This window comes from Eretmochelys imbricata, chromosome 3 (genome assembly GCF_965152235.1).
Source record: "Eretmochelys imbricata isolate rEreImb1 chromosome 3, rEreImb1.hap1, whole genome shotgun sequence".
NCBI classification, from domain to species: Eukaryota; Metazoa; Chordata; order Testudines; family Cheloniidae; genus Eretmochelys; species Eretmochelys imbricata.
The window spans coordinates 110,844,861-110,869,659 of NC_135574.1; the positions used below are offsets into that span (position 1 = coordinate 110,844,861).

A 24,799-nucleotide genomic window follows, 5' to 3' on the forward strand; every position below is an offset into this window, starting at 1 on the left:
ATACAACGAATGGGAAGGGCTAGGCACCTAAAAATGCAACCCACAAAAGCCAGTATGCTAGGCAGGAAGCCATCTAAGCCTAGCCAATGGGAGATGCTGACAACAAAGGTTTGTTGATTTGATAAACCTCATTTAAACCCTCCTATTTCTGAGATAGGCATTTCTCTGGTTAGCGACCCATGAAGGGAAACCCCTCTCCTGGAGTCAGGTGGCTTAGGCACCCAGAGGCATTCATTGTGAAAAATCAGTTAGGTACCTGTCTCGCTCCACACAAAATAGCCAGAGAAGGAGGTGGTGGTGCCCACCTTATAATTTTTAGCCCACTGGTTAGAGTACACACCTGGGATATGGGAGACCCAGGTTCAATTCCCCTTCTGCCAGAGGGAAGAAAGGATTTGAACAAGCATCTCCCATCTCACAGAAGAGTGCTTGAACCACTGAGCTATGGGATATTCTGATATGAGGGTTCCCTCAGTTTCTCCTGTTGAAGCTGTTCCACTGTGGATAAATGATTGGAGTAGGTTTGGAGCAGGGGGACTGGACCCCAGGTCTCCCACGCGGGTGCACTAACCACCACGCTACAGAGTTATTCATTTGTTTGATTTCTTCCCCTGACCTCCAACCCCAGACGAATGATATTTAAATATTTATCCACAGTGGAACAGTCTTTGGACAAGAGAGAGAAATAATTTGAAGCCAGGGAAGATCATGGTGTAATATGCCCAGAGGAATGCAATGGGTGTGCAATGTACCAGCTTGATCAAACTCTGCTTCCTGAGGGCTAGATTGAGAACACCATGCTCAATGGGACAATTGGGGTGAATAGCTGCTCATTAACATGAGCAAAAGGTTAACAATCTGGATATAGGTGGGCAGCTGTATTATGCACTAATGTAAGCTTCTGAATGGTGTTCAGGTGTACCACACAGGCATCTAATGTCAACGTGACAAAACCCTGGGTAGCTGTAGTGAGATATGCATCTGAAAGAAGAGCTTGTACATGGTGATAGGTCGACAAGATTATCTCCTTAATAACCAAAATAGTGTGCTTAGAACCAATTTTTTGTATAAAAAGGGAATTACTAAATAGGCAAACCTGCTAGAATTACCAACATAAATTGAAGAATTTGGGAAAGTTACTGACTTTAATGTAAATGATGCTAAATCAGAAAATTTGGCCAATGATATCACATAAGAGCAGAAAAACTATATACAATCAGTTTGTTATATTTTTAATGGGTGTTTTATTTGGCAGCTGGGGGGTGACTATTCCATTGAGTCTTCAGGATTTGTGTGAAGTGTAATTATTCTCCAATGATGTGATAACTTAATGGAGAAATGGAATAAACTTTTAACATAGGGCCAGATTTTGTCTGGCTATTAACTGGGTATGCAGTAGGGAGAGAAAGCATAAGTAGCCTTCTTTCTTGCATAATGTACAGAGAAACACTTCCCATTCCAAGTGCAAGGAACATTTCTTTGACTTTGCTGCTTCAAACACTGCCAGACACAGGCTCCCCTGCCAGGAAGAGTAATGGAGAAGGAGCCATACCTGACAGATGCTTGTCACTTTGTTTGTACATCATTGGGAGAGACTCAAATAGCCTGGTAATGACTACAGCCTAAGAACCCAGCCAGAATAGAATGACTAGAATAGAATCCCAGCCCCAATGCTTATGTGCATGGTATCCAAAAAGGGATGGGGTGCAGGCGAGGCTATGGCTTAATCCCCTCATGATCTAGTGTTTACAGTTTGCTGACTGCATAGGGGACTAAGCTTCACACCTCCATCCTGACATGTGGCAGCAGATGTCCATCCTCTGTGCCTTAGGGAACTTCACTTAGAGGTTGGGAAGGTTGGCCATGGTCAAAACGAACTTGCTTTTTGTCCTTATCCAACTTCCATTCATGGCAATGGAATATTACACCATGATTTACACTGGCTACCAATTATTTTGAAGTCAGAGTTATAATTTTGAGTAATAATGGGGTGGCAGCTGGCTCTGGGAAACCATTTTTCTCTTGCTATGGTTGTGATGAGTGGAGAAGCTTAAAGTACTGTGACAGCCCCCAGGCCTGCAAGGGAGGAGGGTTGCTGGCAGGGTGTTTTCTGAGAGAGATCTTCAACATTGGAACTTGCTGTGTCCCCATCTAGTCCCGCCCTGGACTGGCATAGCATGAATTGACCTTCAGGCACATTTCAAGGTTCATCTCTTTTGTAAGTCTTTGTTGAGAGTGTGGGATGATGGGTAGAAAGTGGCTGGATGATAGGCATTATTGATATTTGGTGAGCTGGGCTTGGTTCAGATGGGCAACTCATCATAGTTGGAATTTTTACCCTTACCTTTGTCTAATTAAAATAATTGGTATGATAGACCCAGGCCAGTTGGGTACAGCAGAGTAGCAGAAGGCAGATATACTGGCCACTGGATTACAGTTTTCTGTTCCCTGACCGACCAGAGCAAGGGCTGCTCCATGCTAATGAGAACATCTGACTCGAATTAACCTGCAAAGAGTCAGGTGAGGCCATTAAGCTAATGTGACCACCTGACTCTAATTAAGACCCCTCTGATAATATAAAAGGGCTCACTACAGTCAGGCAGAGAGGAGCCAGAGGAGAGGAAGTGCGGCTGAAGGGCTGGTTAATGAAGACACCCTCAAGTCATTGGTAAGGGTGAAGAAAGGAGAAGCAGGAGAGCTGTGGGGAAGTGGCCCAGGGAAATGTAGCAACTCTGGCACTAAAAGGTTGGCTGCCAACAGCTGCTACCATTAGGGTTCCTGGGCTGGAACCCGGCGTAGAGGGTGGCCCTGGGTTCCCCCCAACCCACCACTACAGAAACACCTCCTGGGAGGGGAAAACAGGCCCCTGTCAGGACAGGAGGCTAAACTGTTTTGTCATGAGGCCATAGGAGCAACAGAGACTGTGGGAACTCTCTCACCAACCTCCATTGCTGGCTTATGATGGAAAGGGCTCAGTAGACTGTATCCCTGGCCCTTGAGAGAGAAGGGCTACGTGGAGGGTTGCAGTGATCCTCTGAAGCTAGCATAAACTGCCTGGAAGCGCAGGACCCACGGGGACAAGGTCGGAGCTCTGCCATATTGGACAAATATCTACAGCTTTGGAAAAGGTGCTTTTAAAAAGCAATAAATACCAAAGAATGAATAAATATTACTTTGAAAGTTCTCTAGCAACAGTTGCTTTGGATTGGATGTGACATCATGAGTTGCAAGCCTGAGTGAATTATTCAAAACAAATGATTATTCAATGAATTTTTCTTCCCAGCTGCCACCCCCCTGTTCACTAACTGTCTGTGAACAGGTTGCCTAATTCTCAAGTGAATTCATTATTCAAATTATTCACTAGCTTCTTTCACAAGTAATTCTCAGTCTGCAAATTGTTCACGTTCTGTTCATTACAGATATAATGCAACGCATGCTGTGTTGGTGGGTTACAGAAGTTTCCTGGTGTTGCTTCTGCTTACTGACTGGATGACTTCTGTAACCAACCAAAATAATGTGAATTGTGAATTTTATAATTGAGCGTACAATTTTAGATTAACTTTTGGTGAATATTTGTGATAATTCATTATTCACAAGTGTTCATTCAAATGCTCACAGGAAGCAAATAAACAAGGGTTATGGACATGGTCAGTTTTACCTTTGTTTTAGAATTCACAGATAGTTGTGGAAACATTTTCTACAGTTTGTTCAGCTTTGATTTACCACTCCACCAGAGCTGCTATGTTCTATCACACACTTTTTATAACATAATATAAAACCTAACATAACACTACCTCTTGTTTTCTGTTTTATTTAAATTGACACGTTGAAGCCCATAATAGTACTCTGTAATTCGAATTGAACAGAGTGTTCTTAACTTCTTGGCCTGAACTACTGTGTATTCTTTTTTTGTGTTAAATAGCAGCTGCATTCCACCCCAGAGGTGGCTACATTTGCATAGCTAGTGAAGTAATCCTGTACAGTGCATGTGGAGGCTTAGTTTTTAAACATGGTCACGTAAACAGCTGGGTCAGAATCCTTGCACACTCATGTACTGTGACAGGGTCGGGCCAGATGGCTATAGGAGAGTAATAGAAGGCAGATATATTAGCCCCAGGCTAAGTAGGTCCCTTTTCCCTGGGTAAGGTAACAGGAACAGGGAAGGTTCCAGAACAATCAGGAACCTTCTGGAGACAATTAAGACAGGCTGATCAGAACACCTACAGCCAATCAAGAAGCTGCTAGCTGCTGGTTTTAAAAAGGAGCTCACTTCAGTTTGTGGTGTGCATGTGGGGAGTTGGGAGCAAGAGGCACTAGGAGCTGCGAGTGAGAACGCAGACTGTTGGAGGACTGAGGTGTACAAGCATTATCAGACACCAGGAGGAAGGTCCTATGGTGAGGATAAAGAAGGTGTTGGGAGGAGGCCATGGGGAAGTAGCCCAGCGAGTTGTAGCTGTCGCACAGCTGTTCCAGGAGGCACTCTAGACAGCTGCATTCCACAGGGCCCTGGGCTGGAACCCGGAGTAGAGGGCAGGCCCGGGTTCCCCGCAAATCCTCCCAACTCCTGGTCAGACACAGGAGGAGTTGACCTGGACTGTGGGTTCAGAAGAACGGCCAAGCTGAGGGCTGCCGTGAAGCTCCAAGGTGAGCAAATCCGCCAATAAGCGCAAGACCCACCAAGGTAGAGCAGGAACTTTGTCACAGTACCTAGACATAAAAGACATGAAGAAATACCAATTTCTGCAACTAAATGCAAAGCTTAGGATATCCCTGTTTAGACATCCCTGTTTGAAAATTGGCCTCCCTGCCTTCAAAAAGGAGATTTCTAAACCTCACTGTCCGTATCAGTTCCAGGAAATCTTTGTTAAATCTTATCTTGCTAGAGGGTGACTCTCTTAATGAGAATCATATTAGACATATAAACATTAAAGGAAAATTATGGGCCCATCTGTGATAGTCAACATTTAGGAAAACTCTAAAGGCTAGCTCCTCTGCTGCACTGAGCCCTGCACAGCTTGGGAACAGGAGAGGTGGAAAAGTGAGTTCAAGCTATTTCCTTGGTTTTGTGGGTCACTAGAAGCCAAAGTAAAGAAAAGCACAGAACATACTGCATCAATCCTTTACAAAATGCAGTGTACTCGCACCCAGGCATCCAGCTAGCTCTGCTGATTGGCACACAGGAGATGGAACCCTGTTTCCACTTACTTACTCCCGGTGCCTCTCTGCCCACTCCCTGATCACTTACTCACAGGGGGAAGTATGAGGTGCACAGGCTCTGTTCTCATCTCTTCACACGTGGATCCAAGATCTGGGTCAATCTTGTGTGGAGAATGGAGGGGCCTTATTCTCTCTTTTCCCTTGGATGACCATGGAGGACCAAGGCACAGTCTAGTCCCTTAGTTTTATATATTCATGGATGGAATTCTCAGCTGGGATGCCGCTTGGTTTATCTTCCTAAAAAGGTACTATATCTATGCAATAAGCTCTTTGAGGTGGGGACTCTCTCTTTCTCTTTGTACGTACGTTGCCTAGCATAATCGGCCACAATCACAGTTCAGCTGTTACCCCCAGCATAAACAATAATAAGTTCAACAAAGATTTCCCTGGAACTGATACAGAGTTAAAGAACATGCATGCCTTAAAACATCAAAATCTTATATCCGGGTGCACAAATCGGTCCTTACATGTATTTTATATGCCTGCTTGATGATCTGACTGTGCTAGGATTTGGATTTCATATTTATTTGTCTATGTTTGAAAATTGACCTTCTCCCTAACCCCCCTCCCCACATTTTCTTTAGAAAAGAAGTGACACATTCACAAAGCTTCATAATGTTATGCATTTCTAATATGCAGAATTAGGATTCCCATCCTCCCGTCAAGCAGCAGGGTAGGAAGCATGTATATGCCTTTGAAAATCAGCTATTGCCCATGAGAATGTACATGTGGTGTGTGTGTGTGTGGTATGTACGTGTGATTTTCCAGGGTATGCACCAGTGTGCACCTTTGAGAATAGTTAAAACCTCACTACATGAGTATAGCAGCCACACTTACAAAATATTGTAGATGCAAATAGTATCAAGAATCTTCATAATAAAGACCCCCAAAGAACATATCGATATGATAGACAGTTAACTTACATTATGTAAATAATATGCAAATATATGCACCGCATATGGTAAATAAAACCTTCCTAAACACACATTTACAAAACAGACAATCCATCATGGTTCATGAGATTATCATCTGCATTTTTTAAACAAGCATTCCAAAAACTCTGCAAAGTCAAATCAGTGTCATTTATTTTGTGTGAAACACAATGATCTACCATTTATTGTTCTACTGTAGATTCCTTTCACAGTACCATTCATTCAAAAGGATCTACTTACTAACTATATTTTGGGATCACTTCAGCAACTACTGAACTACCTGCTCTGGTATAAAACGCAAGTACAGTAACCCCCCTGAGTTTAATGAAACTAATCACATGTAAAGTTAAACATGTGCCTAAGTGTTTGGAGATGCAGGACCTTTATGTGGAAACTGTTGAATGACTGAAGAAGGAAGGGGATCTTCCATACAAATAAAGGCTGTATTTTCAGGCTTGATCTAATGTGTATTGAATTTAATTTGAGTCTTTCAACTGACCTCAGTGGCCATTAAATTAGATCCTCAATGCATACACAGAAGAGGGGTGAAGTTACTTTGCCAATTCCTGATTCCTGAATGCTTGACAACCTCTGCATTCTCTTAGCATAGTGTTTTGTATGGTGTGTATGGTACGTGAATATAAAATATCCACATTCCTGCTTTTCGTAGAATTTATCCCTCTCTTTATTGTTGCCAGTGCTGCCTTTCATCTTGGCTCAGAAATGAGCTAATGTTTTGCCTCTAGAATATACTAGGTTGAGCAAAATGACAAGTACTTTAAAAAAAAAAATCCAGGAGAGATGTCCTGACCTCTCAATGACTGTTTTGTTTTCCTCTTACGGAATTTACTCTGGGCCAGATTCTGTCACCTTTAATCATGTAATCAAGCTGAGTAGTAGCAGACTACGCTGGCTGCAGTGGAACTGCTTGTGAAATAAGGATACCTGAGGCATTTGCACTTGCTTGGTTAGCCCTGTAAACTAAGCTTGGTTTGAAGTGCAACAAGTTCTGCCAAAATACCACAAGAGAGGCTCTTATAGTACTATTTCCACCTGCTGAGACAGGAATCTATCTGAAGTTTTTATATTGAGCCAATATCTACCCGAGGAAGTACCAGAAGTCCATAAGAGATTCCATTTATTATGAGATATACAGACAGGCGTTACAGACTCAAGAAGTTCTTTTAGTTTGGATAAGCACCCGGAATACTGGGTGTTTATCTGACTTGAACGCCAAATGGTTTAAGATTCACATGTCACTACTAGGATCTCTAGTGCTTTGAAACACTTTTATCTGGCTAATGGTTGGTAGCCTTCTATCAGGAGACTTTCCTGCAAGTTGACTTTCAATTAAAATTTCAAAATATCCCGGGGTACAACTGTTTTTCATTTAAAAACAAAAATAAATGAAAGTGAAAAGAAAATCCCATGTTTAAATCATTTAGAATTTAAACATAACTGGCAAAGCAGCGATGAGGAGGGTGTTCAGAAACGTGCTTTGTGGGGTGAAAGGCAAATACTTGGTTTGTATGGAAGTGCTTTGGTTGTATGGAAAGGAGAGAAAAGCAAGCATATATAATATGGATTTATAACAATATATACCAAAAAAGCACCATTCTAGATTATAGGAACCTTTGCTAGAATTTAAAAATACAAAGCAAGATTCATTTCTTTAGCATGTATAAAGGATTTTTTTCCGAATCAGTTTCAACACTTAGCATCTTCTTCTTTAGTACTGTGAAATAAAAAACAAAAATTAAATTAACATCAATATAAATACTTTAACCAAAATACAAATATACAGTTAATTGGCTAATCCAAAAATATTTGACACGGCTGCCAATGGGCAAGTGTCCAACGCTGCGAACATAAAAGCATCTCAATCAGCTCCCTTCTACAGCCCCAGACCATGAAGTCAGTGGAGCTTTGTGTGGATGCAAGGATCCATCCATGCATATAAGGCTGTAGGACTGGGATCTGTCTCATTTACCTTATCTATAAAATGGCGATATTAATACCTTCCGATGAAAAGCGCCATGTATCTTTTATGTATTCTTATTAATCAGTCTCCTGTTTCTTTCTTTCTTTCTTTCTTTACTTGGAAAAAGCATCTGGAATGTTAATGCATTGAGAACTGCACTGGGAAGTGGAGCAGAGCACAGCGTTAGAGTTAAGGTCTTGAAGAGGATGAAAATAGAATGCTTGATTGCTGGTTGTCTCATCAATCCATGCAAAAAAACAGCTGACAGTATGTTCTTGTTTGGGGAAAAAAATAGGAAATCCATTTTATTTTTCAGTATGTTGGAATCACGGGAATATATGTGCCATGTTAAAGTCTGGGTTTCAAAAAATACAACAGATTCGGATGTTGCTATTTAAACTGCAGTTCAGAAATGTCTAGTGTAACACACCATTGAGGTAATAAATCTAAATAGAAGAAAAACCCTTTGATTTCCCTTTCCCTAAATCAATCAATGTTGATAAGTATTAACAGCTCTGTGCTTAGAGATAGGTAACTTTGGGGTATTTCCCATTTGATCTGATTTTTGTGTGTGTGTGTGGCTGTCACCCCTGCATTTGTATTTAGCAACATGAGGGTTTCAGTAACTAAATTGGGAGAGAGACGAAGAGCATCTTGCAGAGAACTGGCAACCGCTTTGATTGTGACAAACAGCATGAAACAGTAATGAAACCAGTTGGTTGCCTCTTTTTTCTGACAGTGAGCAAATGCTGCTCCTAGTTCTACACCCACACACATGTCCCCTTCTAGCTGCTTTTCTGCATTCACTTTAAAGGCCTTCATACAGCAGCAGCTACCAGACTATCTCAAGACTACAACACTGCACAGCAAACACGATCAGACAGTAACTGTAATGGGCAATAGAGTTAGTGGATATGTTGCCACCTTGTGGCATCCATAAGCAATACCAATCTTTCATGTACGCATGTAGTGTAGTTGTAGCCATGTCGGTCCCAGGATATCCGAGACACAAGGTGGGGTGAGCTAATATCTTTTATTGGACCATCTTCTGTTGGTGAGAGAGACAAGTTTCAAGCCAGAGAGAACTCTTCTTCAGGTCTGGGAACCTTCGTTTCACCAAACTTGTGCAAGGCCTTTGTGATCCTATTTTTTTCACAATAAAAAATCATTTAGACTGGGATTTGGCACCTAATTCCCTTAGGCTGCTTTGAAAATCGCAGCCGTAACATTTCCCCCTGAAAAGGGGCCCCCTACTGCCTAGTCAAGAACAGATTAATTAATGTTTTTTTCTATTAGAGCTCCAACACCATGAAACAACCTGCATTTGCCAACAACTCACTGACCTAATAGGATGTTCAGGATCCCCTTGGAAGCACATCAATGTGTAATTTCTTGGCCCTGATTCTGCAGTCAGCTCCACACACAGGTAGATGTTTGCAAATGCACAGAGCTACGTTAAGACCTTGCCTACACTTGTGGCAGCATATAGGGTACGTGCAGCTACCTGCTGCAGTGAAAGGCTCCAGCAGTGGGGAGCTGCTGGAGTCTCTGTGCACTGCCTCCCGCTGCTGGAGCCTTTTTTCCTGCAGCAGGGAAAGGCTCTGGCAGCTCCCTACAGCAGGGAAGTCGGCAGCGAGGCAGCAGGACACTACACTGCTAAACATAGTAGTGCAGACATGGGAGCCGCAGCTTTAAGGTGTTGAGGGCTGTGAAGGGTGCATACCATAGGAGTCAGGTGTGTCTGGGCACTCTACTCCACTGAGCCATGTCTTGCTGTCTACACCGCCCTTTATACCCGTGCTGACTGGGCATGCAGCATCTGTACTGTACACACCACCATACATGTAGACCTACCCAAATGTGCCCACACAGATTCAATAGCAGGATTGGGGTCTTAACTTGTAGGTGTACAGCTGCCCTCTCTGGGATGCAAACATCCCTGCCCAAGTGTTTCAGTTTGTGATAGTCTTGCACACTCCATGTTCCTCCCTTCCTTAGATCTTTCTGGGGTTAGTTAATAAAACACCTCAGGAGGTAGAGAGGTTAACGTTTGCCACTATAACGTGGATCACACTGTGTGTTCTATCCCTTTCCCCTACCCTTTGTCGTGTCTATTTAGATTATAACTCTTTGTAATGGGGACCATCTGTTCCTCTTTGCTTGTTCAGGGCCTTGCATAATGGGGCCCTGAGCGTCAGTGGTCCCTAGGCACTTCCATTAAAAATGTGATTAATAATAAGATGGGTGTGTGCATGATGCCAGCATTCCTGTGCTCCACGTACATGATTACCTGGTGCCCATGATGTCTGTGGTCCTGAATCATCAGAAGTGTTGCACCTTTGCAGTGGTCTCTAGTGTCCAACATAAATAGTAGGGTGGCAGGGACCACAATACAAGAGCCCTTTCCACCCTGACTGCCTCCCTTGCAGTTTGACCACATTTTAAAAGTGAAATGCTAGGACTCTAGCACAGGGTTGGGAGGAGAACACTGGGGAGGTTTTTACAGAGGCCCCTCTTCCACCACCCTCCCCTTTTCAAAATGAAAAACTGGGACATATTGGAAAAATGGGGAGAAAACCGTATTTTCCTGTACCTCTGTTCTTCCTGTACCATTGTTTTCAATTATTGCTTCTTCTCCATCCCCCTAACCCTCCCAACTTCCTCTTACCTTCCTATATATCCTTACTGTCTTCCATTTATAGCCTCCACCCATACTCAATCCTTCCAAAGTACCTCACCTCCATCCAGGCTCAGAGGTCCCTAGACTTCTTTCAACCCCACCCCTTCATGCCCAGAAATTTCCTCCTACCTGACACCCCTAGGCTCAGAACTCTGGCCCCCAGGCTAAGGACACCACTCCACACTTCACAACCTTCACCTTGGCTCCGAAATCACGCCGCCTCTCTTCTAGCCTGCCCCAAGCCCCTCCTGCACTCACCAGATCTAGTGAGGCTCAAAATCTGCCCAAATCCACAGGGTCAGAGCTTTCTCCCTACCTCTAGTGACCCCAGCCCCACTTCAGAACCTCTCCTTCCTGCCACTGGAAACATCCTTTGGAGGCTCAGAACCATTCTCTCCCCTCTTAAGACTGCCCCCCAACCAAATTTACTTATACACTTCTTGGTGAGACTGGAGAAAGGTGAGCACTGGCATTCAGCAATAAAGAGGGAGCCCCCTGTTGATCTGAACTAGCCCTGCAGAGTCCCATGTTCCATATTCAGCATCTACTGTCACTGGTGTTTGCAGGAACTCCAGGTGGCAGTAGAACAAGCTTTAGTTTTGCCACGATTCCCCAGGTGGTAGTCTGGTACCCAGCTACTAACAGAGCAGCCAGGGATTCCACTTCTCCCACTGACATCACTGAAAGCAGGATTGGGCTCCCAAATTATCACAAGAGTGCTTGCTAACAAAGCTTTGCTTGATTACAGCATATTTCTGCAAATTTAGCTGACATCTGGTTTCGGGTAGATTTAAGCACATGGGGAATTTGAGGAGTAACAAGCCTTTGCTGGGCTAGAAGACACCGCAGAAACACTAGACAGTCAACATTTCAAATCAAGGCAGCTCTTCCATCACCTGTAACTCAAAGAATTTGACACCTTGTCTCCAGCATTGGCAGAAACACTGTCCTTTGCCTTCAGTGTGAAGTGGCAACATTTTCCAAGCCAAAGCTGTATATAAATCTTTGTAAAGTTCTCAGTGACTTGATTTAATAAATCCTTTTGACTCAGTAATTATCCTACTTGACTCTACGGTTTGTTAAAAACCACAAATGTGACACACAATGAAGTAATTGTGAAATTAGGATGTAATTACTTTTGCTGCTGGAGTGACCTTTTGTTTGTTTTCCTACTTAAAAGAAACAAATTTTGGACCTCTCCTGTTTTTATAGGGCTAGATTGGTATTTGCACTATATGGACTATAAAAAAAACCTCCCCCCACCCCCCTACACCTGTGCATGTGGTACTCGGTCCTTGGGCATAGGTGCTGAGGAGTAAGTGGGCACTGTGCATCCAATTATTCCCCCAAGCAAACAGCTAAGGAGGGGTGAGAATAGGAAGAGCCCTGGTTTCCTCCCCTCTCCAGAACTGCACAGCTGACCTATTGCAGGGGGTATCCTAAATTGCTAGAGGTATATGGGGCCACAGCAAGAGGGAAGGAAAGAGGGAATCCTGCCTTAAAAGGTGTATCTCTGGTCAGTCTAAACACTCCACCTTGCTCAGGGCTCTGCATAAGGTACGGTCTACTCCTTAGAATGGAACCCATGTAAATGTATCTGTTGGGAGTTCTGCATGATCAGTGCAGATTCAGACTGGAAGGAGCCTATGTTTTGGTGGCTATAGGCCAGATGTTCTTTTCTTAGTGGTCAGTCACATTGATTTTGTTGATCTCCTTGCTGCTGTTGCTGAAGCAAACAGATTAAATTCTTTCAGTGCTGCTGTTGTCATTCCAGATGGATGCAGCTAGTTCTTTAGATGTCAAAATAATCTATTTCTCTAGAGACATGACTATGCACACTAAAATTAAAGTGGGCTGACTTACATTTGCACATAAATTAAACCTAAGTGTGTTCTAAGGGGAGTCAAAGAAGAATTGGAGAATGCAGCTAAATTAGTGAACTTGGAGTTAGTGAACGAACTTAAAAATCAGATGCTAAGCCAAGTGACCTCATTCAAAACCACTAAATTGACTCTTCATCAAGTAATATGGTCAGGGAAATGTTTTTTTCTCTCCTCAGGGTTTTAGGATTGTCTTTATTTTTAGCACTGTCAGTTTGGATTGACAGTAAAAATAAATAAAAGCCATTTGTTTGTAAGAAAAACATGTTTTCATAGATTTCCAAAAGGAGCAAAAACAGTGTGTGGCTTTCTTTTCAATTGATTCAATTTTCCTATGCATTCTTCCTCCCCACTCTCTCTTCCACACTGATGCATTTCTCTGTTTGTTTGATTTGAATTATTCTGCTAGCTTCCAGAGCCATGATTGCTGAGATCACAGCTATGGAGTGTTAAAGTGCCAGGGTTTTGAAAAATCATTATTATTCCATTGAGTTTAGACCCTTACAGAATAGAATGAGGAATGCAGTATTCTCTCAATTACAAAAAATATAGCATCCCACGTCCGAAGCTTACCTGGACTATTTCAAGTGGGACAAAGAAATCAGTTTGAAGATAAATATCTCCCTTTCATTCCAAATGAGTTAATCAGCCCTCAGTATGACAATAGTTAGACGTTGCTAGCCAGAGCAGTCACCTTAATTTTTCCAATTAGCTTTTCACTTCTATGCATACATTTTTGACTCACTTGGAATGGGCTTTGGATAGCTCCTTGACAGTATCTTTTCAAGGGTGTCAACTTGGTTTTGTCTAGGTGATCTTTCACACCAGATTCCTGTATCTCTGTAACAATTTTCCTTCCCTCTTTTCAGTGATGGCTGGGCAGACAGAGATGAAGTAATTGAAGGCTATGAACCTGAAGCAAATGGAGGAATCACTATCAAACTGCAGTCCCCAGAGGTCTTGTCATTTGATGACTATTTTTTGAAGTTACGTTTGGACACCAACACCCGAAATCCCTGGTTTCCTGAATTCTGGCAGCACAGATTCCAGTGTCGTCTTCCAGGACACCCTCTAGAGAACCCCAACTTTCAAAAGAACTGCACCGGTAAAGAATTAAATCCTTTTTTCATCTGGATCTATGTGGTTTGAGAAACCCATCTCCCCCTGATTTCTTATTGTGAAGTTAGTGCTGGTGAGAAATGCTCAACTCAGAGCTCTCAGACCAAAGCCCTCACTAACAGATGTGCTATTTTCATTGGCTATGCAAGCTCCCCCATTGCCCTGTCAGTGTAACTCTGTCCTCTTGCAAATGCACATGTTTCTTCTGCATCCAACAAGGATGCCATTAATGCCAAATGTGATGGAGTTTGTGATATGAAAATCTGTCCAATACCAAATCATTTTGTATAGGCCATGGAATAGACATTGTATGGTAATATATGCATGTAGTTGTAGCCATGTTGGTCCTAGGATATTAGAGAGACAAGGTGGATGAGGTAATATTTTTTATTGGACCAGCTTCTGTTGGTGAGTGAGAGAGAAGCTTTGAAACCACTCGGAGCTCTTCTTCAGGTCTGGAAAGGAACTTCCAGCCTCACAACAAAATGCAGGGTGGAACAGATTGTTTAACATAAGTAGTTAGCACATATTGTAAGGGACCATTCAAGGTAGAGTACCCTGTTAACATCTCTGCAGTCTTACGACAAAAAAAGAGGAAGTTAGTGGGTTACAGATTGTTGTTATAAGCCACAAATCCAGTGTCTCTGTTCACTCCATGATTTTTGGTATTTAGAAGAGTAATGAATTTAAGCTCCCAGGCTCATCTTTTGAAAGTGTTGTGGAGGTTTCCTTTCAGGATGAAGACTGATAGGTCAGATATAGAGTGATCGCTTTGTAAAGAGTATTCACCCACAAGTAATAGGGTGTTTTTGACTTTTCTCATTTTCTTGTGTGAGTTCCTTTGAGAGCATAGTGATTGTCTGGTTTCACCCACATAGTTGTTGTTGTGGCATTTAGTGCACCGGATGAGGTACACCACGTATTGTGCTAGGCATGTGTAACATCCATGGAACTTGAAAGGTGGGTTGTGCGGGGTGTTGATCATTGTAGCAGTGGAGATATGTCTGTGGGTTTAGCATTTGTTATTCTGGCAGGGTCTTGTGCCGCTTTTAGTTGGTGTGTTGTGGTCTGTGGGGAGCTTGCTTCTCATGATGAGTTTGGAGAGATTGGGGTGTTGTTTGCTGGCCAGAAGTGGGGGGTCAGGAAAGATATTTTTCAGGATGGAGTCCCTATCAAGTATGTGCTGTAGTTGTTTGATGATGCCCCATATGGGTTCCAGTGTGGGGTGGTAGGTGACAATGAGGGGTATGCAGTCAGAGGGGGTTTCATTACTTTATTGAAGTGGGTTCTCTCAGGGTATTTGGGTGTCTTGTTCCATGGTGAGATCTACTTCTCTGGTGGCATGTCCTTGTTTGGTGAAGGCGGTTTTAAGGGTACTAAGGTGTATATTCTAGACTTTCTCCTGTGGTACATGAGTTCCTGGCTGTAGATATCAGATTTCTTGCTGTATTGAGATGGTTACTGGATCTATTAAGGTAGGTGTGGTTTTCCATGGGTTTCTTGTATATGGTTGTCTGTACATTTCCATTTTTGAAGCTGATGGTGGTGTCCAGAAAGTTGATCCTAGTGTGGGAGTGTTCCGGAGAGATTATTGTGGGCGAAACCAGACAACCACTATGCTCTTGAATGAACACACACAGGAAAACTATAAAAGACAAAAACACCCTATCACTTGTGGGGGAACACTTTTCACATGATCATTCTGTATCAATCCTGAAAGGAAACCTGCACAACACTTTCAAAAGACGAGCCTGGGAGCTTAAATGCATTACTCTGCTAGACACCAAAAATCATGGCGTGAACAGACACACTGGATTTATGGTTTATTACAATAATCTATAACCCACTAACCCCCTCTTTTTACCGTATGACTGCTGAGGTGTTAGCGGGCCACTCTACCTTGAATGGTCCCTTACAATACATGCTAACTACTTATGTTAAACAATCTGTTCCACCCTGCATTTTGCTGTGATGCTGGGAGTACCTTTCCCTCTGTGTGCCTGAGCAGCTTGTCTCTCTAACCAACAGAAGTTGGTCCAATAAAACCTTGTCTCTGGTTGTATGGTAATGACTTTTAGACTTTCAACTCCAGGCTTGGCCTGCATTTGAACTGTTGACATCAATCTTTTCATTTCTAAAACATTTCCAAGGCTACCTAGGCATCCCTGCCCCTTGTTTAATAGAATAAGTAAGTACAAACACAGTTGGTCAATGTAAGTGGAATGAATCAACTGTCTGGTATAGCGGGTGAGAAATTTTCTGTCAGAGTGAAATTTTGACTAAAACAGGAAACAAAATTCACCAACATTTTTTTTCCTCCCAAAATTGTTTGTTTTCTGAACAGCCCTGTTTTCAGGATTATAAAAATATTACTGGAGGAAAAAAACATAAGGAGGGTTGAGTGGCTTTAAAACTGATCAATCAGTTATGCGATTCTCCCCCTCTTTTTCCCACACTGTTAAGTTTATATTTTTCTTCCACCCCAATGTGTAATACTCACAAAGAAAGCATGCATGATAAGGTGATGCAAAAATTGATAACATAATTCACTGAAACAAAGGAACAGGGTCATATCTATCTGCACATAGACATTCTCTGGCATGACAAGAGCTGGCAAATAATTCAAAATTAGTAATTTTCTCAGTGAATTTAATATCTTTTCCCATTGGCAAACTAATTGTGAGCACATCAGTTTTCTTACAGTTGTTGCTGACAATTATTTGCTGAATAATTTCTGTGAATAATTATGATTTCTAGCTGCTTTGTGAACAATTCACTTGTAGTATTTTATAGTAAAAATATGCACTGTTTTGACTGGCCACTCCCAGGCATGAATTTTACCCTCTGATTCAAAAATTTATCCTGGTTTCTTTTGAATTTCACCTGTTTTTATAACCTAAACTTAGTTTGATAAACTCTAATACTATTTTAATCAAATGTTAAAACAATGATATATTTGATAGTTGAAAAATCCTTCCACATGAATTCAAGCTTCTTCCTCTTACCTTAGTTTTGTGCAATAGTGCTACTCTTATTTTATACGTAGGTTTTCCTTCAGCTATCATTTCACTGTATGTATCTTGCTTTCTGTTAGTGCTATACTGTGTTACTGAAATGAATTTCAAAGTGTCAGCACAGTTTGCTACTTATTGGCTCAATTATTTCTATGCATATAGGGTAAAACTTGTTAAAGATGCACTGTAAGTTATTTACGGCCTTTTAATTAAGGTATGCATTATCTGAGAAGCCTTTAACTTTAATGACAGGTTTCAGAGTAACAGCCGTGTTAGTCTGTATTTGCAAAAAGAAAAGGAGTACTTGTGGCACCTTAGAGACTAACCAATTTATTTGAGCATGAGCTTTCGTGAGCTACAGCTCACTTCATCGGATGCATACCATGGAAACTGCAGCAGACTTTATATACACACAGAGAATATGAAACAATACCTCCTCCCACCCCACTGTCCTGCTGGTAATAGCTTATCTAAAGTGATCATCAGGTTGGGCCATTTCCAGCACAAATCCAGGTTTTCTCACCCTCCACGCCCCCACACAAATTCACTCTCCTGCTGGTGATAGCCCATCCAAAGTGACAACTCTTTACACAATGTGCATGATAATCAAGTTGGGCCATTTCCTGCACAAATCCAGGTTCTCTCACCCCCTCACCTCCCTCCCAAAAACCACACACACAAACTCACTCTCCTGCTGGTAATAGCTCATCCAAACTGACCACTCTCCAAGTTTAAATCCAAGTTAAACCAGAACATCGGGGGGGGGGGTAGGAAAAAACAAGGGGAAATAGGCTACCTTGCATAATGACTTAGCCACTCCCAGTCTCTATTTAAGCCTAAATTAATAGTATCCAATTTGCAAATGAATTCCAATTCAGCAGTTTCTCGCTGGAGTCTGGATTTGAAGTTTTTTTGTTTTAAGATAGCGACCTTCATGTCTGTGATTGCGTGACCAGAGAGATTGAAGTGTTCTCCAACTGGTTTATGAATGTTATAATTCTTGACATCTGATTTGTGTCCATTTATTCTTTTACGTAGAGACTGTCCAGTTTGACCAATGTAAATGGCAGAGGGGCATTGCTGGCACATGATGGCATATATCACATTGGTGGATGTGCAGGTGAACGAGCCTCTGATAGTGTGGCTGATGTTATTAGGCCCTGTGATGGTGTCCCCTGAATAGATATGTGGGCACAATTGGCAACGGGCTTTGTTGCAAGGATAAGTTCCTGGGTTAGTGGTTCTGTTGTGTGGTATGTGGTTGTTGGTGAGTATTTGCTTCAGGTTGCGGGGCTGTCTGTAGGCAAGGACTGGCCTGTCTCCCAAGATTTGTGAGAGTGTTGGGTCATCCTTTAGGATAGGTTGTAGATCCTTAATAATGCGTTGGAGGGGTTTTAGTTGGGGGCTGAAGGTGACGGCTAGTGGCGTTCTGTTATTTTCTTTGTTAGGCCTGTCCTGTAGTAGGTAACTTCTGGGAAGTCTTCTGGCTCTATCAATCTGTTTCTTCACTTCCACAGGTGGGTACTGTAGTTGTAAGAAAGCTTGACAGAGATCTTGTAGGTGTTTGTCTCTGTCTGAGGGGTTGGAGCAAATGCGGTTGTATCGCAGAGCTTGGCTGTAGACGATGGATCGTGTGGTGTGGTCAGGGTGAAAGCTGGAGGCATGCAGGTAGGAATAGCGGTCAGTAGGTTTCCGGTATAGGGTGGTGTTTATGTGACCATTGTTTATTAGCACTGTAGTGTCCAGGAAGTGGATCTCTTGTGTGGACTGGACCAGGCTGAGGTTGGTGGTGGGATGGAAATTGTTGAAATCATGGTGGAATTCCTCAAGGGCTTCTTTTCCATGGGTCCAGATGATGAAGATGTCATCAATATAGCGCAAGTAGAGTAGGGGCTTTAGGGGACGAGAGCTGAGGAAGCGTTGTTCTAAATCAGCCATAAAAATGTTGGCATACTATGGGGCCATGCGGGTACCCACAGCAGTGCCGCTGATCTGAAGGTATACATTGTCCCCAAATGTGAAATAGTTATGGGTAAGGACAAAGTCACAAAGTTCAGCCACCAGGTTAGCCGTGACATTATCGGGGATAGTGTTCTTGACGGCTTGTAGTCCATGTTTGTGTGGAATGTTGGTGTAGAGGGCTTCTACATCCATAGTGGCCAGGATGGTGTTATCAGGAAGATCACCGATGTTGTCATCATGAATAGGTCGGAATATGAACAAGAGGCTGCTCGGCAGCTCTCCAACACGAGTTTCTACAAGCCAATACCCTATGATCCCGCTGAGAGTTACCAAAAGCAACTATAGCATTTGCTCAAGAAACTTCCTGAAAAAGCACAAGATCAAATCCGCACAGACACACCCCTGGAACCCCGACCTGGGAGATTCTATCTACTACCCAAGATCCATAAACCTGGAAATCCTGGGCGCCCCATCATCTCAGGCATTGGCACCCTGACAGCAGGATTGTCTGGCTATGTAGACTCCCTCCTCAGGCCCTACGCTACCAGCACTCCCAGCTACCTTCGAGACACCACTGACTTCCTGAGGAAACTTCAATCCATCGGTGATCTTCCTGATAACACCATAACAAATTTCTGGTAACTCATATTTGCTAAAATACTTTCTTGTTGGACCAGATTGTTGATCCTTCTGGCACTCAAAGATACAATCTCACAAAAGAAATTTTAAGACCCACAAGATATCCCATTGATAAATAAGGCACTCATCAAATAAAGCATATGCAGCTATTACCTTTGTAAGCAGCATAGACATGCAGATATGTTAATATTATATCATGGAACAGCAAGTAGTGTAGCTGGATTCAGGGTCAATTTTTGTATTTATAATTTCCATGATGGGTTTTAACACTTAAAATATCAATGTATGGACTAAAATAATGTGCACTCTCTGGATAGCTCCACCACATTCAGCCTCCCCTGTTACAGAATTGAACCACCAGAGCCATAATCTGTGCTCTGACATTCAGTAGGCATATACCTGACCATTCCTCAGTATGAATTCAGTGAATGCTTTGAAATCCTATAAATCCAGTGGTTGGGAAAAAGAAGTGCACAAAAATAAAATGTATTGATTTTGTTTTTGTACATAAGACTTGTGTGCAGGCTATGCAACAGAGTAGTCAGCCTAGATATAACACTTTTCAATAAATCAGTAAGGAACCCAGGTGACATAATCCAGGTAACTGATCTGAAGAGAAGGCTGATACAAGTGCCTTTACTCAAACTCTTACTTAGTCAGGTTTTTTTCCGTTGGATTGTGTTTTCCCTTTTTTATCTGACTCTTCTCTAATCTGTGATACTGAGATTGCCAGTTTTCAGGTTGTCATTAGCCCTTCAATCTAGGAGCAAAGGATGTCTGTAAGTTACTACCACAACAACAAGAACAAAGACCAAATCTAGCTTCAGAACAGAGAGCCCTTTATGCACAAAACATGTATCAGAAGGGTTTACTGAACAGGGACTCTGCTACCACCTCCGCACACACCCTACACCAGGACTTGTGAAAGGGCCTAAGACTGTACTACACAGTTCCTGCACTCCCCTAGCCAGGTAAGCGGCTTTCACAGCATGTTTACACTGCTATAGCACAATGCAGGGACCATAGTGGAAGGGAGACTCCACCCCCAAGTATCCAGATACTTTCAAGCCATTAGCAACTCTAGCCACTGGGCACCTGGGTCCAACTCTGCCTGTGGAACCTGTGGTAGTTCCTGTTGGTGCCAGGGACATGTGGGAAACTTGGAGCCAGCAGAGAGGGATAAGGTGGGGAGAGGGAGTGCTCTTGCTGGAGCGCAGCCAGCATCCTTGTCCGGTGTTCTGTCCAGTGGGTCCTCTGGCCAGAACCCGCAGCAGGCTTCTCTCAGCACCAGGGCCTGGCAGAAGCCTTGAGCAAATGGTGAGGGATAAGGATTTTAGGTAGAGCGGGAGGGAGGAGGAAGCAGGGCTGGATGTGGGGCACAGAGGGAGGGGGAGCAGGGCTGGATGTCATGTAGTGGACCTATTAAATTGGGGGCTACATCCAGCTCTGTCAAAAATTGTCTTTGATAGTGGGTGGGGCCAGCTTGCCCTCTTAGATTTGAAGTGGCTCTAGCCATTCTCTCCAGCATGATATTTTCTGGGTCAGGCAGCGGCTTCCAACTGGCCATCCTGCCCACTCAGTGCTGAAGCAGCTCCAGCTGCCCTGACCCTCCTGCAAGTGAAGGGTGACTCCAATATCAGCTGCCTGGTGACACTACTGTCCTGTGTCATCGGTCCCTGGTAGTTCAATCTCATAAAGACAAAGGGCAAAGTCAACCCTGCCAGAAGCAAACCTGTGGTTTCAGGAAGTCTATGTCACAGGCAGGGCATGGGTAGATAAGCCTAGTGGGTAAAGCTGCAGTCAGCCCTAGTGTATAGGGCTGGAGCCAAGGGGCAGAGCCAGGATCAGAAGTCAAGAACCAAAGCAACAGAGAAGGGTCTATCGTAGCAGCCATCTGGGGATCCACCTAATTGCACAGACAACATCCTGGTGCCCTCTCCACTGCCTAAATAGTGCTCCTGGACTTCTCAGGGACCTAGGAGCACTGCCAATCAGGCCCTCTGTGGGTGGCCCAGCCTGTGGTGCTTGGCTCACGGCTCATAGATCAGTGATCTGCTAGAGCAGTTGAGTGGCCATATGGATGCAGCAGACCCTCAGGGACTGGCAGCCCTAGGTTCTAGAGCTGTGACTCCTCACAACCTAGTTATTGCAGACCTAAGGTTTCACCTGCGATAGTATTATCATCAGTGAAATAAGGTGGAACAAATGCTATAATAATGTTTTTCCTTCATGGAGGGAGTAAGGCACTCCAATATAAATGTTTCTTAGACTTTGGGAAGTAAATGTTAGTGATATCTGAGGAGCTCTGCATACTTAATAACACTTCAGAGAGCTGAATACTTGATTTGCTAATTTCTAGCAATCCATTCAAGCAGAAGGAGCTCACGTAAGGGAATTCTATAGAGATGAAGGTGTTTCTGCTTGTGGGTAGAATATATATTACTCACCAGTCTGAGCGCAATTAACAAAATATTTTTTTTAAAGTTGGATCTCTTTTAAATATTGAGGGTCTAGGTGAGGAGGAGGGGGTTGGTTTTTTAAATGACTGTTAAAGGGAGAGAATAATAGCAATGGTAGCAATGGGAAACAAACTGTAGTGAAGGTAATTATGTATCTTTTCTTGTTCTTATGATTTAGAACTTAATTTAAACCAGTATTAGCCTATATTAAATGTAACTGTATTTCATTCCTGACTATTCTTCAGGCTTTTACAGGATCAAGGAAATTTAATGTGGGAAAAAGACCAATTAGGCTATCTAGTCCCTCCCTTGCCAATATCAGATTGTTCTCTGCTTTGTCCAATTTTTAAATGAGGTTTCCATCACTTTCTTCTTTAGTCCTCAGGATTGCCTGACCACACACTTATAATTGTGAACTAATATTCAAATGTTTTGTGATATAAACCAATGGATTGAGATAAGACAATTTAATTCATTGCACTCAGGATCCGTAAGCAAGATTGAAACACAGATCTCCAGAGAGGCTAGGCTAATGAAATAACTTACATTTACTGTTCTCTTTCTATTCTATTTCCCGCTGCTTTGATGACCTTCATTAGACATTTGAAGTATTGCATTTTGTTAAGTATTTAAAATATAACACAAACGGACCATTTTTGACTTGTGTGTTCAATCCAGCAATTTCATATTGCATGATCACTATGAAAGCTTCATTACCATTGATACTGAGACCAACACTTTCCAACATGAATGCCTAAAATTAGGCTCCTAAATCTATGTTTAGGGACCTAAATAAAAGTGGCCTGATTTTCAGAATTGCTGAATCTCCCAGAACTCCCACTGAGGTCAATGGCATCTGCAGCAGTTTACTTATTAATCAAGCCACCTAATTAGGTACCTAAATATGGATTTGGGTTCCTAATTTAGGCACCCAAGTTTGAAAATGTTGCCCTACATTTTGAAAGCAACAGCATGATTACAGAACTCTGAGTCCTCTCCCCTTCAAATAAAGCCTCAAATGTAATGTGAAAAGCATGACATTAGTTTAATCAGTTCTAATTCAGTCTGTTTCTGGTGGATTTGTATATTATCACTGTGTTTTGTAGTAACACTTCTATCTGTGTCTGGTGTATAGGTTTACTTTGTTACTAATGTATAGTCATAATTAAAGCTGGGCAGGCATTTTTTTTATTTTTAAATAATTTCACTTTAACTACGTTTATGCAATTAACAAGGCAGTCTGTCCCCTTTAAGAATATTTGTGGTCCATTGTCTGCCAGCCATGTATCCAAGGGCTGGTTCCCTTAAGAACAGTTGTTCTGAGACTTTTAGTGTCCTGGAAGGATCAAAGGACCAAGCTGGGAGTGGGGATCAGGACACAGAGCCATGTGACTGATTATATGAGGAAGGCAAGAAATACAAAGGTTGGATCTGTTTCTCAGTCAAGGACGGGGATGGGAAAGACCTGGTGTAGATCTGGGTCTGGAGTGGAGCCAATGGGACCACCTGCCCAGAGGGAGTAGGGCAGGATCCCATAAAGGGTCTGGTAGAGTAATGGGGGACTTGTGAGAGGCACAGGAAAAGCACGATAGTCCAAAGGGACTCCATACGGATGTCTGTTACCATAAGAAGCTCTGAAACCAGCAATAGCTATGGAGTCTTGGGTAAGAGGCCAAATGAACTGGGGAAACCAAGGTACAGAGGTGTCTTGGAAAGACTAAAAGGACATGGGTAATCCTGCTGAAAGGGTGAAGAATTTAATACATTTATGTCTAATAAACAGCCCCAAGAAAAGGAAACATGAACTGCAACACAGGGAGTGAGAGTTAATTGGAGAGTCACAGGGGAAACTGAGGCTGAAGTGATGGTGGTGCCATAGCTGTGTGCTGTGTGGCTTGTGCTGACTATAGCAACCAACAACCTCCTTTGTGTTCATTTTTGGTGAATCTTCTAGTAAAAGTGCTCCACTAACACCAATACTTCTGAAAAGCGATTGTGAAGCTTGACTAGCCAAATTTTTGTCAAATGTGAATTTTAAATCGGAAAACTAAATAATAATTGTGACCGAATGCCCCCGTGTAGTCACGTCGTCATAATGTTGATTTCAAATATTACATTCCAATTTCAAAATGTATGTTCTTGTTGATTAGGTTTAAAAGTTATCCAGGTAGGGAACAGAGAAAATATCAGATGAAATGATATTGCTGAACAGAGGATGAACTGCACATTTCAAATTCAAATATGTACTGATCAGTAATGATCTGCAGATCAAGAATTATTGGCTGAAAAAATTAAGTAATTTCAAATAATGAATAGCACACTTCCAATCTTTGTAGACTGTTTTGCACATAGAGCAATTTATAAGAAAAATTAGTCAATTATTTGTCCCATTCTAGTCCTAATAATTTTTATTTGTCTCCGTGGAAGGGACTGGAATCAGTTTGGTTTGTCTTCTGTGCCACCAGTTTCTAGAATACACATCATCTAATGTTTTATTAGCTAGTCTTCGCTTTTCCAGTTGTTTAAATTACAGTAACAAATTGTTAACCGTAAACTTTTTCCATTTTGATGGATTTCCCAAGATTAGAGTTGGTATTGGATTTTTGCTGCTTTCTGATTTTGTTTCTGTCATTTGATTTGAATATATCCATTAATTAGAACTGGATATTTGACCTGAGGTAATAGGCCATGGGCATTTGGTATTAGTTTCTTTAACAATCCCATCCATTTTTCAGTGGGTAATCACAATATTTCATCCTCTGTGTTTCAGTAGCCCAGCAGGATCAAATATGGATCTTATTGATTATCCACTGCCTTTTGAAGCAGGTTCTTAACTATCTGTACAGCTTCCTCAGCTAGTTTATAAGATGCAGGATAGAGTGGTCTGGAATTATTTGCCCCAGGTTTTCAGCAAAC

At 42.4% G+C, this 24,799-nt stretch overlaps 1 protein-coding gene across 3 annotated transcripts in view; it reads left to right on the forward strand.

The window, feature by feature from the left end:
• The window catches only part of GRM1 (glutamate metabotropic receptor 1), a 273,727-nt gene that overhangs the window by 157,385 nt on the left and 91,543 nt on the right, over nucleotides 1–24,799 (forward strand). For all 3 annotated transcript variants that reach the window (XM_077811781.1, XM_077811782.1, XM_077811783.1), the window contains exon 3: nucleotides 13,560–13,795. In XM_077811781.1, coding sequence (XP_077667907.1) covers nucleotides 13,560–13,795 — 236 coding nt within the window. The remainder of the gene's footprint in view (nucleotides 1–13,559; nucleotides 13,796–24,799) is intronic.